Source organism: Biomphalaria glabrata, chromosome 14, assembly GCF_947242115.1.
Source record: "Biomphalaria glabrata chromosome 14, xgBioGlab47.1, whole genome shotgun sequence".
In the NCBI taxonomy this organism is placed as follows: domain Eukaryota; kingdom Metazoa; phylum Mollusca; class Gastropoda; family Planorbidae; genus Biomphalaria; species Biomphalaria glabrata.
The window spans coordinates 27,264,845-27,281,913 of NC_074724.1; the positions used below are offsets into that span (position 1 = coordinate 27,264,845).

The 17,069-nt window shown below is 32.6% G+C and overlaps 1 protein-coding gene across 5 annotated transcripts in view; it reads right to left on the minus strand.

The window, feature by feature from the left end:
• Nucleotides 1-1,522: 1,522 nt before the first annotated feature.
• The window catches only part of LOC106055158 (cell adhesion molecule DSCAM-like), an 89,857-nt gene continuing 74,310 nt past the window's right edge, over nucleotides 1,523-17,069 (minus strand). For 3 of the 5 annotated variants that reach the window (XM_056010264.1, XM_056010266.1, XM_056010263.1), the window contains 13 exons: nucleotides 16,876-17,051; nucleotides 16,457-16,577; nucleotides 16,038-16,199; nucleotides 15,099-15,347; nucleotides 14,552-14,712; nucleotides 14,224-14,425; nucleotides 13,983-14,096; nucleotides 13,537-13,733; nucleotides 13,224-13,329; nucleotides 12,920-13,085; nucleotides 12,565-12,749; nucleotides 11,637-11,787; nucleotides 1,523-10,090 (listed from right to left, as the gene is read on the minus strand). In XM_056010264.1, the coding sequence (XP_055866239.1) occupies nucleotides 9,988-10,090; nucleotides 11,637-11,787; nucleotides 12,565-12,749; nucleotides 12,920-13,085; nucleotides 13,224-13,329; nucleotides 13,537-13,733; nucleotides 13,983-14,096; nucleotides 14,224-14,425; nucleotides 14,552-14,712; nucleotides 15,099-15,347; nucleotides 16,038-16,199; nucleotides 16,457-16,577; nucleotides 16,876-17,051 (2,093 nt within the window). In that variant the 3' untranslated portion in view covers nucleotides 1,523-9,987. The remainder of the gene's footprint in view (nucleotides 10,091-11,636; nucleotides 11,788-12,564; nucleotides 12,750-12,919; nucleotides 13,086-13,223; nucleotides 13,330-13,536; nucleotides 13,734-13,982; nucleotides 14,097-14,223; nucleotides 14,426-14,551; nucleotides 14,713-15,098; nucleotides 15,348-16,037; nucleotides 16,200-16,456; nucleotides 16,578-16,875; nucleotides 17,052-17,069) is intronic. The other 2 variants (XM_056010267.1, XM_056010265.1) reach the window with 1 other exon arrangement.

Sequence of the window (17,069 nt, forward strand, 5' to 3'; positions counted from 1 at the left end):
TAAAAAGGGGACTAATTCAGCTTATACCACCACTTCAGTCAATTACAATTTCTTTCCCTTGTTTGATATACCAAACAAAATAATTTATTACCGGTACCTTTAGTTAATTAACTAATTGGTTAATTTTTTTAAATTGATTCTTGTGTTGTCAGGTAAAAAATAATTGTGCAAAATTTCAGCTTGATTCGAGATTGGGTGTGTGTGGGAGAAATAATGTGTATAAGATTTGTATCAGACTGAGTGAGTTGATAAAAGCTTTATGCAAAATTTTAAAGTACCAGTACATGTTTCTTGTATACATGTATAAGGCAAAATACTGATGTTTTTAAAAACTCCATCTAGATGAAAGGAATGTTATTTAGCCTTGGGTCATTATCTTATACTCTGTTAAAAAAATAGAATTAAAAATAAATTGCAAAAAAAAGAAAATTCTTTATGAAGCTGATGACCTTTTGTAAGAGTGATTACTTCTTGCTAAATAATTAATTTTCCAGTGGTACCGGTATTTGCACATTAAACAGGTGTCACAGAATTATCAAATAAAATTTGACTATTGAAATTTCTGACACCAAAACTAGATTGACTTGCATATTGGTTTCAGTGTGATATGTAGCTTTTAGCAGATGAACGTTTTCCAAGGCATGTGGGCATTACAGGCTATTTTTTTTTTTTTTTTTTTTTTTTACAGGTAATTATTACCTCAAAGCTAGCCACCACTAATACGTTATACCGTTACCAGTTTCTATCCATTTTTTAATCATACAAAAATGATTGAAAACGTATATTAAGATATTAATAATATAAATATTGGTACTTTGAATGTTATAACTTTTTGATAGGTACTGGTACATGTAAAAATTTTCCCTTTTTTTTTTAAGGGTAGATAATTGCAATTAACATTAAATTATCTTTTAGCCGCTGTAAATTTTATGATCTCCCCTTGATCATATGTTCTGGTTCGTATTATGAATTGTCACACTTTTTAAAGATGCACTGAGCCAATTTCATCCCTAACTTTTGTCCTAAGCAAGACACTTGAATGCAAAACTGGAGTGGCCATTCATCTCATACTTCTTTATAGCCATGTTGCCCTCTTGGGCTGCTTTTCGATGATTAAGTTTTAAGGTCACCTATAAATTGTTTTCTGAACTGTCTAAGGACATTTTTCTAACCACACTGAAGAATTATAATCAAGATATCATCACAGATGAAGTTGCTTGCTTGTTTTATTTCCTAAAGGCAGACAACTGAGTCTGACTTACGTTACTGTAAATAAATAAATATTTAATGCTCACTCTTTGTTACAATAAATTAAATTGGTTTAGTTCAATAAATTCTTATTAAACATAGAGAAAGAATCCGGATTAAGAGAAAAGGTACTAATATAGTCCTAGCATAAGGAAATTTTTTTTTTTGGAATGATGGCCTCTGAATACTTTTATTTATTTTGCACTATTTTTCAGTGATTTTAACAAATGATAAGTAAAGCTCATAAATACAAAATAACAAACTCTATTCTCAATTTTGTTATAAAATGTTTATTTTTGGACCAACACAAAAATTTGGACATGGAAATAAATATTGCACTAAGTAGACATAGTGTGTAATGTTTCTGCTGACTTAACACTTGTGTGGGAATGCATCATATGTCGGTTACGCTGCCATTTGTTCAAGCAAGATACAAAAAAAAAAAAAAGTGCTGTAGTCTACGGCCTACATAATCAAACATGAACATCATTAGCAAAGAAGGGCTTCCACGCTGGTGATTCAGCATGGCCCTCCCCCCCTCTCAACAAAGTCACTTGGAATAGACAAACACACAAATCAAACAACATGAAAATGTCAATGCAAAATATGAGCCATTAAAGTGGATGAGATGTTATACCATCTCCTCCAGTGTTCTGGGATGAAGTCAATGATGAAGAGATACAGGGAAGAGACATCACTGCTTTACAAAATGTATGTCAATATACAAGGAAACAGGTGAAGATGTTAGTATCAAACAAAATGGAATGATGTTTGGAAAACATTAACTATCTAGGACAGAACTCACACAAATAGAAGTGAAATACTAATTATGCTTAGGATATGTCCAAACCAGAATTAGATTTGGTTTATTTCTATATAAAATGTTTAATAAAAAAAAAATGACTTGTAAAATAATTGACTTGTCAATAAATTTAATCAAGTTAAAGTTGGTTTGGTTAATAAAAAGAAATGAAGTCACATAATACAAAATTATGTACAAAAATTTAATTATTTTTTTAAATATGTAAATGTAGAAAAAAAAAAAAGTAAAACTAACAATATATAATATTGATGAGATATTTTGATTCAATCATATAAATAAAGTAAAAAAAAAAGTATTTGTTTATTGACAATTGAAGACCAAAGATCAAATCTAAGAGAACCAAGAAAGAAAACCAAGAAATGAGATTTCACTTCATAATTAGGTTCTTGATATTTCCTCTCTATGGTGCATTTCAAAGTAATTCCTAACAGGTTCAGGGACAAAAAGCACACAGTGTGAACTTTAGAAACCAGTACATATATGAAAAATCCGAAAGTGCTTATGTATTCACCTACACAAATCTCTCAGGATAAGACATATGTGACTTGCCAGTTGAATTGTTACATGCTAGCTGCTTGACACAAGACAAAGCATCATTTTTGCCCCCAAAACTTATGAGACACTAGGTCTATTGTCTCTATCACTAAGGTCTTCAATTGTAGAATTGAAAAGATCAAACAAAAAAAGCAAACATTATTTCTCTTTGTTTCAATCTAAGCACTAAGTACCAGCTGTGTACCGAACTTGAGTTCTAAGTTTAAAAATATATAGCAGTTTGAGCGCAGACGTTAACGAACAGGAATATAGTACAAAACAACTTCTTTCAATGCAGGCATTTGAACCTGTTTGCTCGTGCTCACAAAAGTGACCCCCCAAGTCTCAATGGTTGAGAAAAAGCTGCAAAACACAGAAAGAAAAATGTGTGGAACTAGGATGCTTGGAAACTAACCAGTTCTAAAGAAGAACAAAACAAAGTCATAACATTTTGAAATGGACAACTTGTTTCTGAAGCCTAGGGCAATGAAGTATGCAAATATCAAATTTGTTAAGCTAGCAATCATGTTGATTGCCAGTTTCAACAAAGTGACTTGAAGAAAGCACAAGTAATAAACCATAGAGGAAAAACTCTTTCAAAGCTTTGTATTAGTGAATTCAAACATTGGAGACAACACAAAGAGATAACATTTCATATACGTTCATGATTCAGTTGATCAGACATACAATAGTTGGACATTGGAAATCAAGGTTTGAAGAGAAAAATTGATTTTTGATGTTAAACATTTTTTTGAAAGAAATGTTTGAAAAGACAAATAATAAAATAGTGAATGAATGTGGATACAGAAAGTTCTGTCAACATTTGAAGATATGAATGTAGTACTGAAATAGCTACACCTTCAGCCATTGGAAGCATTAAGGATGTTGTATGTCTCCCTCTGTAACAATAGAGATATAAATATAAGGCTGACAGATGTAGTCTTGTGTCTGCTCTACTTACCACCACAGAATCAAAATGTATACAGAATGGGCATAGCCTACTCTAATGCCTTGACAAATGGAAGCAACATGACTTGTTGTAGAACAGGCCCAATGTGCTTGCTATACCAGCTGCTAAAAGGAAACAAGAATGGACTTTGTATAGCCATATTTAACTCATTACTTCTTAAGTTTTGAACAAGTGTACTATTGGTTGGATACTGCTGATGGTAAGATAGCAACATTACCACTCAAGTCATAAAAAAGGGAGGGGTGGGGGTGGGGCAAGATTTGGATGAAACTGCAAAGCTGTTGGGCATCAATTTGTACAATGGGATAGAACAGAGCTGTCGGGCATCAATTGGTACAGTGAGCTAAGACTGTAAAGACAATGAGGGACTTATTTGGATGATTTTATTTTTAGTCATTTACAAAAGGAATTGGTTTTGCATATTAAAGGCAGATGAAAACATCAGCATGAATAAAAGAAGGGAATGGAGATGTTCAGCTAGAAAAACAAAATGGCTACTGCCCATTCTGCATAATTTCTATTCCAAGGATGTCAAAACAAGTATCATGTGGTTTTCTCCCCTTCTGTTATCATAGATAATCTCCCCTTGCTGTTATTCTGCAGTAACATAGATATCACTCAAGTTGTGTCTGAGTAACAGATTCTCCCCCTTGTTTGTGCTCAAAGACATATTGCTATTTTTTTTTCTTCATCGTTTTGTTTCATTTAAACTTGACAAAGACATTGACTTTTGACTGTATTCCATTAAATAACATCACAGCACTTACGTCTCTGTGTATATGTAGGTCATTCTAGACATAGTTCAAGAAAAGAAAAAAACAACATACAAAGACTCAGAGCAAAACTTTACAAAGCTGACACATCTTGGCAGCAAACAACGAGTCATGAAATCAATTAGAAATACAGTTTAAGCCACTAGCCATGTGAGGGGTCATGAGAATTAGGTAGAAGAAATTTAAGAAAATATTCACATAAAAAAATGTTTACAACTTTTTGTTTTCCTTATATTACAAAATGTAATATTTGTTCAGAATTTCAGGATCATTTTGTTTGTGTTGGTGTTCAAAAACAGAATAAAAAAGGATAAAAACACATTTTGAAATTAAATGTTGAAGTCGAAAGTTTTAGTTTCAGAGTTAAGTTCTGCATTAGCAGGTAAGAAAGAAGAGTTTGCAAAGCTTTGCTCCATAGGCAATAGTTGAAACTGTGCTGCAGTCGTCAGCAATACTGTATATTTACATTATTTACACATTCATGGATTCTGTATAGAAGAATCACAAAAGTTTCAAGTTAAAATAATAAACAAACGAACAAACAAACAAACAAAAATTGGCTTTGTTCACTGTATGGAATAAATAGTATGTTAAAATGGGAAGATAAAGAATAAAATTGTTCCGCTGCCCTTTAGAGTGCATCTTTTTAGTGTTTAAAAAAAAGTGTTCTCATTTGACATTGTCAGCAATGTGTATATGTACATTGTGTGCATCTCTCGAAGTAGTCAGGTTTTAAACTCAAAGGGACAAATTAAAATGTTCAGAGCATTTTCTACTTGCTGTGAAGGAATTTAGTTTCAAAAAATCTTTTTCACAAATTTCATATTAATAGAAAGTTGCCTAGTTATATAACTTTTCTTTTTTTTTTTTTCATCAAGACAACATGTGAATTGAGAAAATGATTTATTTTTATTTAATATCTATCTTGCTGGAAAAAAAAAGAAGAGGGGACCAGTTAGCTTTAGCTTTCTTAACATACAGAGAGAAATAGGTCTATTTGTTTCAAAGTAAACCAGCTTCTGTTCCAGAGATGCACACAAAAGTCTATAAGAGTCAGAAAAAAAATCCACATCAAATGAAACAACAAACAAAAATGTGACTAAACAATAACAAAAAGTTATGGAGGGGGAGTTGAATAGCTGTCCAAGTGAAATGGTCTCATGTAAACTGTTTACATGGGTCAGTGATGTAACATGGGATGGTCAAAAATAACATATATACAGTTTTAAAAAAAGAAATGTGATATTACTGGTGATTCACATGTTTATCGACTACATAAGAATAATCTACATAGTTAACCATGGCCTGGTGCCACTTGCTGAAACAAGAAAAGAAAAAGATAAAATAGTGGACGATTTCTCTGATATTTGGTTTATAACATGATCGGGAGAAAAGAAAGAAGGAATGTAGAATACATACACACAAAATGTCTTGGGGTGGAATAACTTTGGAGACAGAGATTTGTGAACAGATTGACATATGACTTGTAGTGTGACTGGGTTGATGACAGTGTACATGTATACTAACCACCAAAACAGTAGGCCAGCAACTCTATTCACTATTAACACCATGTCTTTCAAAATTAAAAAATCAAACGAGGATTAAAACGAACAACATCAAGTTTCCAAATTTTAAAAATAAAGTTTTTACAAAAAAAAAAAAAAAACTTCATTTAAATTCCAGGCACTTGGATTTTAGTTAAAGGCTTTACAGGTGAAAATTTTAATCGTTTTCTTTATTTCTATATTTATTTTTTTTTAATTAAAAAAATTCTGAGCTAAACAAGTGTATTTATTTTTTTTTTACAAAAATATTTTTTTAAGTAATAGACTTCTACTGTTAAGGTGATTATGTATCCAGTGTATTGTTCATAGTGTTTGGTTTTGTACATACACAGCACACTATTTGTGGTTTTGATTATAATATACAATTAGAATGGCTGAATGGACAGTCTAAAGGCCTTAGTGAGTTTGCCATTATAATTGTGGAAGGTTGTCATCACATGGAACAATATGCCTGTTAGATTTTAGGGTTTTTGTCAAGAAAAAAATGTTGCTTTTGTATAGATTCTAAAAAACAGTATGGTAGTTAGATTGAAAGTCCATAAAATTACAATAATCTAAATCATGAGTTTTAAACTGGGACAAAGCCTTATTGTAAAGAACAATGCTTAATTTCAAAGTCAATCCTTCAGCCAATTGTTCAGCCACATTGAGTGTTCTTACAATCTTTAGATGTATTGAGCTGCTGACTATAATCCAGTGCTGATTCAACAATATATGTTTGCAGCTGAGTACAGTATAGTCACAAGCAACATATATATATATCTGTGTAGTTCCTTTGACATCTCTCTAAGGACTAATAGTGCACAAAAGTATGTTTCTACCATGAATGAATTGTAAGTATAAGATTAACATTTCAACTTTTCACAGTTACCAATAGCTTCTATATGACATTTAAGTTAAAGGTTCAACAATGCCTCCTTGTTACAAGATACATTGAAAAGATTCACTAAGCATAAGGATTGGCACAACAGTACAATATGACCAACAATAAGAATCCAAAAGCACACTCTACTAGAAATGCACTGAAAAAGGGATGAGAAGGAAAAAAAAAACCAACTGAGTTCATCCATCCATCCATCTTTCAACTACTACAACTACAACCAAAAAAGTGGCAAAACAGAAATGAGAGCTTCTTCTGTGATGGGCATTCAAATAATACTGGTCCAAACCTAATCCTCAGACATAGAAGATTGCTATACACATGAGTTATAAATAATGAGAGGCTATGTACAGTGATATTATGATACATTGGGGAGGGTGACCTTGTTAGGACTATAGAATAAATTGACTATTTAATAGTATCTACACATTGCAACTTAGAATATGCAACATTGTGAGTTTTGGCCTATTAACTATTATATAGGTCTAAGTTTTACAGAAAATTAACCTTTGATCCAAGTGATAATGTGTTTAGAATGAAGTCTAAGATCTATAAAAAAAAAAGCATATGAAAGAGGATGGAAATGATAGCCTAATAATATAATAATAATAATCTTTATTATCCGTAAGGAAATTTGTCTTACAATGAGCTTCAGATGTAGTTTTTAAGCCTTAATGATAGCATGTTCATTTAATCAAATTAAGTTTTAAAAATCTTTGTGCACATCCACATGATTGTGTACTGAAAGTCAACTAAAACTATTCTACAAGAACCAAATGGAAATTTCATACTTTACAAAGTGAATGTAGTGAATTCTTAAGGACTTGTTTGTGCATGTTCATTAGAGTTACCATCAAAAAATTGCACAGGGATTTTAATGTTAAATACATAAGTCTCTAGGGCTTTCTAGTATTCTATAAGAACAAGTTATTTACCAAATTTTAAAATCTAATATGTGACTGATTACTTCTTGTATCCTACTGAGATAACAACGTGGAAAGTTTTTAAATGCCTTCATCAAGGGCCCTTATGACAGTACGAGTTCAATGGAGATTACAGAATGCAATACCATACGCAGCAGTTAGCAGAGACATGGTAACAAGTACGGTTAACTCATAATGCCAGTTTAGATGACAAAAAAAAAAGAATATATGTATATATATATATATAAATTTAAAGAAAGATATATAAATATATTTCAATAGTTGATATATTACATTTGAACTTATTTATCTACATTGTATATTGCACATCAAATAGATTTAGGAAAATGTTTTCTTTTGCAAAAAAAAAATATATATGAATATCTTTTAGTCCTTAAATAAAAAAAAAAAATAATAGTCAAAATAACGCCAAAAAGAAAAAAACAACAACAGTTTTCTAATTAACATGGCTGGTGACTTAACAACAACAACAAAAAAAAAAAAAAGCTGAGACATTTTCATTTTTTTTTACATGGCATCTAGGCTAGCTGGATGTCAAAATGTCATGTCACTGAAGTCAAAGGATACTACTGGATACAGTTAAATAAAATACATGAATATTGCATGACACCAACAAAACTGCGGCCTAAGCCCCAAACGGACATGAAAGAAATGTCATTTGAAATTCAGTGTCATTTATCTGGTTGTGGTTGGACAGATCAAGTGTATATGCTAAAAAAAAATTTAAAAAAAATCATTTATAAAATATTAATAATATTATAACTGGCAAACAATTATAAAAAAAAAATGGCTAAATTTGATTGAGAACTGAGATAAAACACCTATCATTCAATATGTTTACAAAAAAGTGTAAAATTAAAACAAAATAAAACTAATAATGACTTGCAAATTTGTATGTCTTTATGGAATGTCATGGTCGCATTGAATGAGTATGTATAACAGATGAGTCATTGAAGCAAGGGGATTGGAACGTGGTCATGAGTTTAAGCCTCTATCACATAAATGACATGGTGAGATGAGGACATGTAGTGATAAACAAATGTATCACAAACAGTTCCATTTATTGGCGTCAACAGTGTTCAGACATTGTTTCTTCTTCCTCAAAACGTATATATGATTTATGCGACAATAAAGGATTACGACAGTGGGGGTTGACTGCAAGAACAATAAATAGAGCTGCTCTAGGTCATGAAGGCCATGGTTAATGTTTAAGAATGACAAATGTGCACATTATCTTCACTGAAGCTCCTTCTTTTTTTATAAATACCGAACGAAGAATTCACCTTTCATTCAAAGATAAAGTACCTGCCAAATATTTTTGAAACTACTTGAACACTGTCTATTAAGTTGTTCTTTACTCCAATCGGATCCCCTCAACAAACATTGTATGATGAAGCTAAAGAGATACAACGTAAGACTTTAGAATTCTCCAGCAGGTCTACGTGTCCAACCTGATGAAACAGGGAGTCAGTCCTTAATATCCAGCTAGCCTGCAAATCAAAATTCATATACTTTGCATGGACAAGAACACTAAAGATAAAAAAAATGATAAATATATATAATATATTTTATATATAAAATATATTTATATATCAAATTAATGAAGTAAAGCTAGTAATGATGCAGAGCGTTCTTGGTTGAAGATGGAGTACTTTAACGATGGCCAAGATGTTACAGTTTCCTCGTAATCATAAAAGCAGAAGCCATCAGTTCCAGCACCCACTTTAAATGTTCCTACTAGGAATAGCATTCAGAAGTAAGTTTATTTCCGCTCTAAAACATTGAAAACAAAAGCAATAAATAATTGAAATATGAGACTAAGTGATCACATGCAGCATCCAAATATTCTTTTGTTTTAATCCATCTGCAGCAATACACGAGCCTTTGTTGATCAATTAAAAATTCAGTAATCCAAAAAAAAAGTCTGTTTCTTTGAATACAATTGATTAGAACATAGCACAAACATAAAATTGTGTAGATTCTCCATAAATGAAATGAAAACACACATCTGTATGTTCAAAAGCACCAATTCCTTCAGCATCAAGTCAACACATAGTATAGAAATTGAAATATAATGATGAAATCCGGTAGATGAATATCCAATGATAAAATGGGTAGTCTCCAGTGATATGAAATGATATTAATGATAGAATTCAGGTCCAATATCCATAACGAAAAGCACATATTTTTTAAAGAACTTTGTAAAACTGTTTCTTTTATATGGCAAAAGAAGGACTGAGTTGTTCTTCTTTAAACAACAGTATAGTCCTCTGTGTAACCTTTGTCTGTCTTCCCTTCTTTGCCAGTTCTAGTTTCCATCTCTGTTTCTTCCTCTGGAACTGGCCGATAATGTCTGGGAACAAAAACATAAATAATGGGTGTGAAATAAAACAAGTAATGTCTGTCAACAAAAACATAAATAATGGGTGTGAAATAAAACAAGTAATGTCTGTCGACAAAAGCATAAATAATGGGTGTGAAATAAAACAAGTAATGTCTGTCAACAAAAACATAAACAATGGGTGTGAGATAAAACAAGTAATGTCTGTCAACAAAAACATAAACAATGGGTGTGAAATAAAACAAGTAATGTCTGTCAACAAAAGCATAAATAATGGATGTGAAATAAAACAAGTAATGTCTGTCGACAAAAGCATAAATAATGGGTGTGAAATAAAACAAGTAATGTCTGTCAACAAAAACATAAACAATGGGTGTGAGATAAAACAAGTAATGTCTGTCAACAAAAACATAAACAATGGGTGTGAAATAAAACAAGTAATGTCTGTCAACAAAAACATAAACAATGGGTGTGAAATAAAACAAGTAATGTCTGTCAACAAAAACATAAATAATGGATGTGAAATAAAACAAGTAATGTCTGTCGACAAAAGCATAAACAATGGGTGTGAAATAAAACAAGTAATGTCTGTCAACAAAAACATAAACAATGGGTGTGAAATAAAACAAGTAATGTCTGTCAACAAAAACATAAACAATGGGTGTGAGATAAAACAAGTAATGTCTGTCAACAAAAACATAAACAATGGGTGTGAAATAAAACAAGTAATGTCTGTCAACAAAAACATAAACAATGGGTGTGAGATAAAACAAGTAATGTCTGTCAACAAAAACATAAACAATGGGTGTGAAATAAAACAAGTAATGTCTGTCAACAAAAACATAAACAATGGGTGTGAGATAAAACAAGTAATGTCTGTCAACAAAAACATAAACAATGGGTGTGAAATAAAACAAGTAATGTCTGTCAACAAAAACATAAACAATGGGTGTGAAATAAAACAAGTAATGTCTGTCAACAAAAACATAAACAATGGGTGTGAAATAAAACAAGTAATGTCTGTCAACAAAAACATAAACAATGGGTGTGAAATAAAACAAGTAATGTCTGTCAACAAAAACATAAACAATGGGTGTGAAATAAAACAAGTAATGTCTGTCAACAAAAACATAAACAATGGGTGTGAAATAAAACAAGTAATGTCTGTCAACAAAAAGATAGGGAAAGCTGAGTGACATTTATTTTGTTGTGACTAGGAAGTTAAACCTAATATTTACATTTTGAAATGAATTTTTGGATGAAATATAAAGCATATTATACCTAGTAAACAATGTTCCCAAATGACTAAATTTGGTTAAGCTTTCAGGCTTGATTATGTTATAAAATTTAAATAGATTTTTAAAAAAATCTAAGAACTTGATCAATAAATAATTATTTTCTAAATAAATTTTGTAATCTTTCTATTTTTATTTTATTCCATTCAATTGAGCCCTCATATTTCTGTTACTCTATTATAAAAGAGAGTAGAGATTTCCTAAAATGATGTTGTGCCAGTTTGCAATTACAGGAGTACATTAAGAATTTTATGCTTAGTTACCTGTCCAGCAAGCTGACAGATTCTTCCTCTTCAGGTGATGTGGCCAGTGCTGGATGGGCTAAGGATGTAACTAATGGACGGTGGTCATCAGTGCCAGGTGTCTGAATGTTAGTATCATATCGTACTCTGGCATGAGGAGTTCGACGCCCTCCTGTAAACACAATAATTTATCTTATAAAGTGCTAAAAAAAACACTAGAAGATTTAATTTATGTAGAGATGATTTTATGACTGTAACCTACATAATTTGCCACATCCAGGGCAAGCATAGCCATCATGAAAAAACATAGATCTAAAAAAAAAAGGTTGAGAAAAGAAGTAGGCATAACTACAGCAGACCCAACCAACCAATGCCATGTTTGTGGCCTGCTTTTAAAGCCATGTTGGACTTCATGACCATCTTCGAGTTCATAGGAAATTAGAAATGTGCTAATCTTTGACCTACAAGGGAGGAGCTATGTGTATATGTATATAAATAGATAGATAGGCATATATATATATCAAAAAGGATCTGGACTGAATTGTTTCACAATATTTCTTTCAGCTTTGGATTGGGTTTGCACATTTATTAACCATATAATGATCAAATAGATCTCAGTAGATGGGTCAAAAAAAAACATTGTTTAAAATTTTTACAAATTTAAAAAAGGACATTTTGTTAACTACAATTCCATGTACATCCATCCCAGTGGCACTACAACCCATGGAGGGCTCTGGCCTGTTTCAACACATCCTTCCATTCAGATCTCTACTGGGTCTTTTGTCTCCACGCCCTAACCCCAAGCTGTTGCAGATCTGCTTCCACATCATCAATCCAATTCCATGTACAATATGTTTATAATATTATTGTGTGAAATAAAATGTATCAGCAGTACTGAAATTAGAATCAAGTCAAGCGTTCATGTACTCTGCTGTTAATCAGAAATTACCTCTCTTAGCTCTGTTAGTTTCAGAGCGATACTCTATAAAGCCCTCCTGGACAGTGGTGACCACTGCTGGTGTATAAGGAGGATAGCTCTCAGGGCTGTTTGACCTGGGGGTCTGTGCACGTTCTCCGAAGGTGTAGGTGACTTCCTCACTGTTGGTGCTGGTGGTACTGGTACCACTCTGAGTTCTAAGGATCATATTCAATAAATTTTATCTAAAAAAAATCTTAATTAAAAGGTTTCATGTGCAATTTTTGCCATAGCAATTAGTCAATTTAATCATTATTTTATACTAATTAAAAAAAAATAAACAGAGGCTCTTCTATTGTTATTTAAAAAAAAAAAATAAAATGATTACCTGGGCATAAAGGTTCCAAGTGCTCTTTTGCCAGTGACTTGACCTCTCTGTTTGCCCCTATGGCGGGGTCGAACTTTTCTGGGCGGAAGTGGTCGCCTCAGGGCAGTTGCAGGAGCCTCATTAGTATCACTCTCTACTTCCATTCTCTGTGGGCGCCTTCGTTTATCTATTGGGCATAATAAATAATTTTTGCTAACAAGGAAAAACAGATCCTTCACATTACTTTATGAGCCAGCTCATTTAAAACAAAATTCAGGTTAATTAGGGAACCCAAATATTTTCTCTTTCATACCGGCTGACTTACGTTGTGATGGCTGTTCATAGGGGGGCACCTCACATGAAGCCTGTCTCTGCTCATTTGGCTTAGGTGGTGACTGAGTGAACATTCGAATTCCTGGCTCTGTAGTAACCTGAACAAAGGATGAACAAAAAAAAATCCTGATGCTATGCTTATACCTAGAGCACAATCATAATGGAGAAAACGTACAGTAACACATTGTTATTATGAACTGTGTAAGGCAGCTCTAGCATTATTGGATTTAAGTTAAACTAGTAAAGATGAAAAGAATAACGTTTGAATGCCATATAAGAACCAAAAAGAAAAGCATGCCACATACTGAGCTATCTGTGGGCTGGGAGCTGGAGTCTGGATCTATGTCTCCCTCAGTGCCTCCATCTGGATGTGGATCATTCTCACTCTCGTAAAGGACAGGAGGGGGTGGGTTCCGTTTTGCATTTTCTAAGGCCTCCAACAGTTCGTCTCTGCTGGAAGATACTGTTGTGACACTAGAGATGAGACTGTGTCGCTGGGAACCTGAAATATGTGAAGTAAATTTCAATGACAGAACAAAACAATGGTGATAAAGTCACTATCATTAGTTTAACAAAATTGCTTAAAAAATCAAAACTGATTAAAAAATCAAAACTGATTTTACTTATTATAGAAACAATATTCACATATCAAAATTGTAAATTACTAAGGCAAAGGGGAAAGAATGTGAAAGATATCTCAGGATATCTTTCACACAAAGGTAAGTAACAGATCTTAAGTTTTTTTCCATACCTTTATCAGTAGACTCTGATCCAGACTTCATACTGCTATGTGGACGAGATGGCTGAGAGAATAGAGCATGAATTTGATCTGCACTGGCATAGCGTCGTGGGCTGAGAATGACTCCTGAAACAGGTTCAACCAAATAATCAGTGAAACAATGTAATATTAAAAAGCAGGATATGAAAAATTATAGTAATAAACACAACAATAAAATATTAACTTAGCCAGACAAACAATATGAATGACTTACCATGATTGTCATAACCTTCTTTGATGATGACTGCATCCTTGGTGCATCCCTGGGCTCTCCTAGGTGCCGGCAGGGGAGGTGGAGGCTGCTTCTTGGTATATTTGGCCTGCTTTTCTCTCTTAGAGTGGAAAAATGGTACATAAGGCTCTGATGGGGTTGAACCAGTAGACTGAGTAGACTGCTTGGACTGGTAATCTTCCATCTAAATCAACAATGAAAGAATTTATTGAAAACTAACAAAATAGCTAAAATGAAATTTAGATCATCTTGATGGTAAAATGACCAATAAGAAAATGGATTTTGAGATGATTGACATTGAATGGCTCACCTCTCTTCTGGCAGCTGCTTTCTGCATGGCTATGTCATCTTCCTCTGATGAAGATTTAGGAACTGATGCACCTTTCAATGGGATGGTGGTTCGAATCTCAGGGTTAATGGTTTGTTTGATCTCGTTGTATGTGGCATATGGGTTAATGTTGCCTTCATCTTCTGAGGGAAAGGCGATTTTATATTAGTATATGGCTAGAATAAGGCACTTCATTCATACTAACGTATCTAAAAAAATATTTACTTTGTAAGAGTTTACATTTATTTGCCATCTAAACAATATCATTTCCAAATATCATTCTTATTGATTTTGTATAGAGCATCTTCCATTATGTCCATAGTTGAACTAAAAACTAAAACCATACAATTGTATTGAGGTCCAAGTCATTTTAATTCCAAAGAAAAATGTGCAATTAATAGATTTTATAATACACTTTGAGTTTCTTTATTTTAAAGCTTAAAAAATATCAAAATAATCCACATACTTAAGTTGGATCATTATTTTCTCAATGACTCATTCAAGCTAATGATTGCAAGTATCAACGCACCTGAACGTCCAAAGCTCCCATTATCACTTGTGGTTTTATTGCTTCCATCGATCAGCCAGGCGCTGCTGTTGCCAGGGAGGTTGTCATCACTTTGCAGAGATATCAGCAAGTTGGCATTCCGTTGCTTACTGATGTGTTCTGGAAGAGTGCTGCTGCTGCTGCTGTCCAACTCTGTGTTGAGCCGCTTGTCAAGGTCATTCATCAGAGATGTCTCTGCAGTAATGTCACGGCGTAAGTTGGCAGCATGTTCTAAAAAGCAAATATAAGCAAAATTATTAAATGCTACACATAAAATGTTGCAACAAACAACTTGAACACTTAATTACCAAAATAAAAAGTTTCTATTGCTTTTACTTTATTAAAAAAAAAAGACACTTTGTTAACCACTATAAAGCACCTTTATATACTTTATATTAAAAAAAAGACACTTTGTTAACCACTATAAAGCACCTTTATATACTTTATTTTTAAAAAAAAGACACTTTGTTAACCACTATAAAGCACCTTAATATACTTTATTTAAAAAAAAAAGACACTTTGTTAACCACTATAAAGCACCTTTATATACTTTATTTTAAAAAAAAAGACACTTTGTTAACCACTATAAAGCACCTTTATATACTTTATATTAAAAAAAAAGATACTTTGTTAACCACTATAAAGCACCTTTATATACTTTATATTAAAAAAAAGACACTTTGTTAACCACTATAAAGCACCTTTATATACTTTATTTTAAAAAAAAAGACACTTTGTTAACCACTATAAAGCACCTTTATATACTTTATTTAAAAAAAAAAGACACTTTGTTAACCACTATAAAGCACCTTTATATACTTTATTTAAAAAAAAAAAAAGACACTTTGTTAACCACTATAAAAGTACCTTTATATACTTTATTTTAAAAAAAAAGACACTTTGTTAACCACTATAAAGTACCTTTGTATCGCAGCCTGTCCTTGCGACGACGACAGAACAAAAACATGGCCACCACCACAGAAAACAGAAAGACTGCTGCTGCACATATTGGAACCATGAGATACACTTTCTCATAGAACTCTGCCTCCTGCTTGTGAAGCACTTTTAGGGGCTTGATGGTACCTAGAACAGTAAGGCCAATAGTGTACAACTATGTTACGATCATTCAAAGATTTGTTAGCCTTTTTTTTTTAAAAATAAACTTAACAATGAGAATCTCAAACTTGTTAAATTGTTGATGACACAAATTAAGAAGACAGTAGCAATAATTAAATTTAAAAAGATTTAAATGTAAGTGGATTAATAAGACACAAACATTATAAATACATTATTGACAAGTTTGAAGTTTAGGATAATTTTTAGATGTTAAAACAACTCACTTCCAGCAAATGTCAGCGTGGCAAACTTGAGCTGACTTGTAGTGGAGCCTGCATCACTATGGGCACTGACATCCATGATGTACCATGTGGCAGGGAACAGGTCTTGAACCACAAACAAAGTCTACAAACAAGCAATTTTGTATAGATCAAGTTACAAATAAGAAATTGTATTAAGATATGCTAATCATTTTCATGAAGAGATGGGTAACTGATCATTCCTTTAGTAAATTTTAATACATTGCAAGATAACTATTTTCAATATAGGTGAAGGTCAAAATCTAGCTTATACCAAGCACCCCAGCTTTATTCTTAGTCATGATAGCATAAGACTCAAAGTTGATGGGAATTCCAAGATGAAAATTATACACTAGTTGAGAGGACAAGGGTTTAAAAATGTTTAAAGTCTAACATGAACTTACAGTGTTGGGTTGTATGTTGTTGTTGACCAACTGCCAGGTTTCATCTCCCCATACATGGTACTTGACAGAAAAGAATCGAATTGGGCAGCCAGATGTCTGCCAGGAGCTGAGGTCAAGGGTCACAGAGGTGGCATTCACTGAGGCCAACAGCAAACTTTGTGGTGAAATGATGGGTGCTGGAAACAAAGTACAAA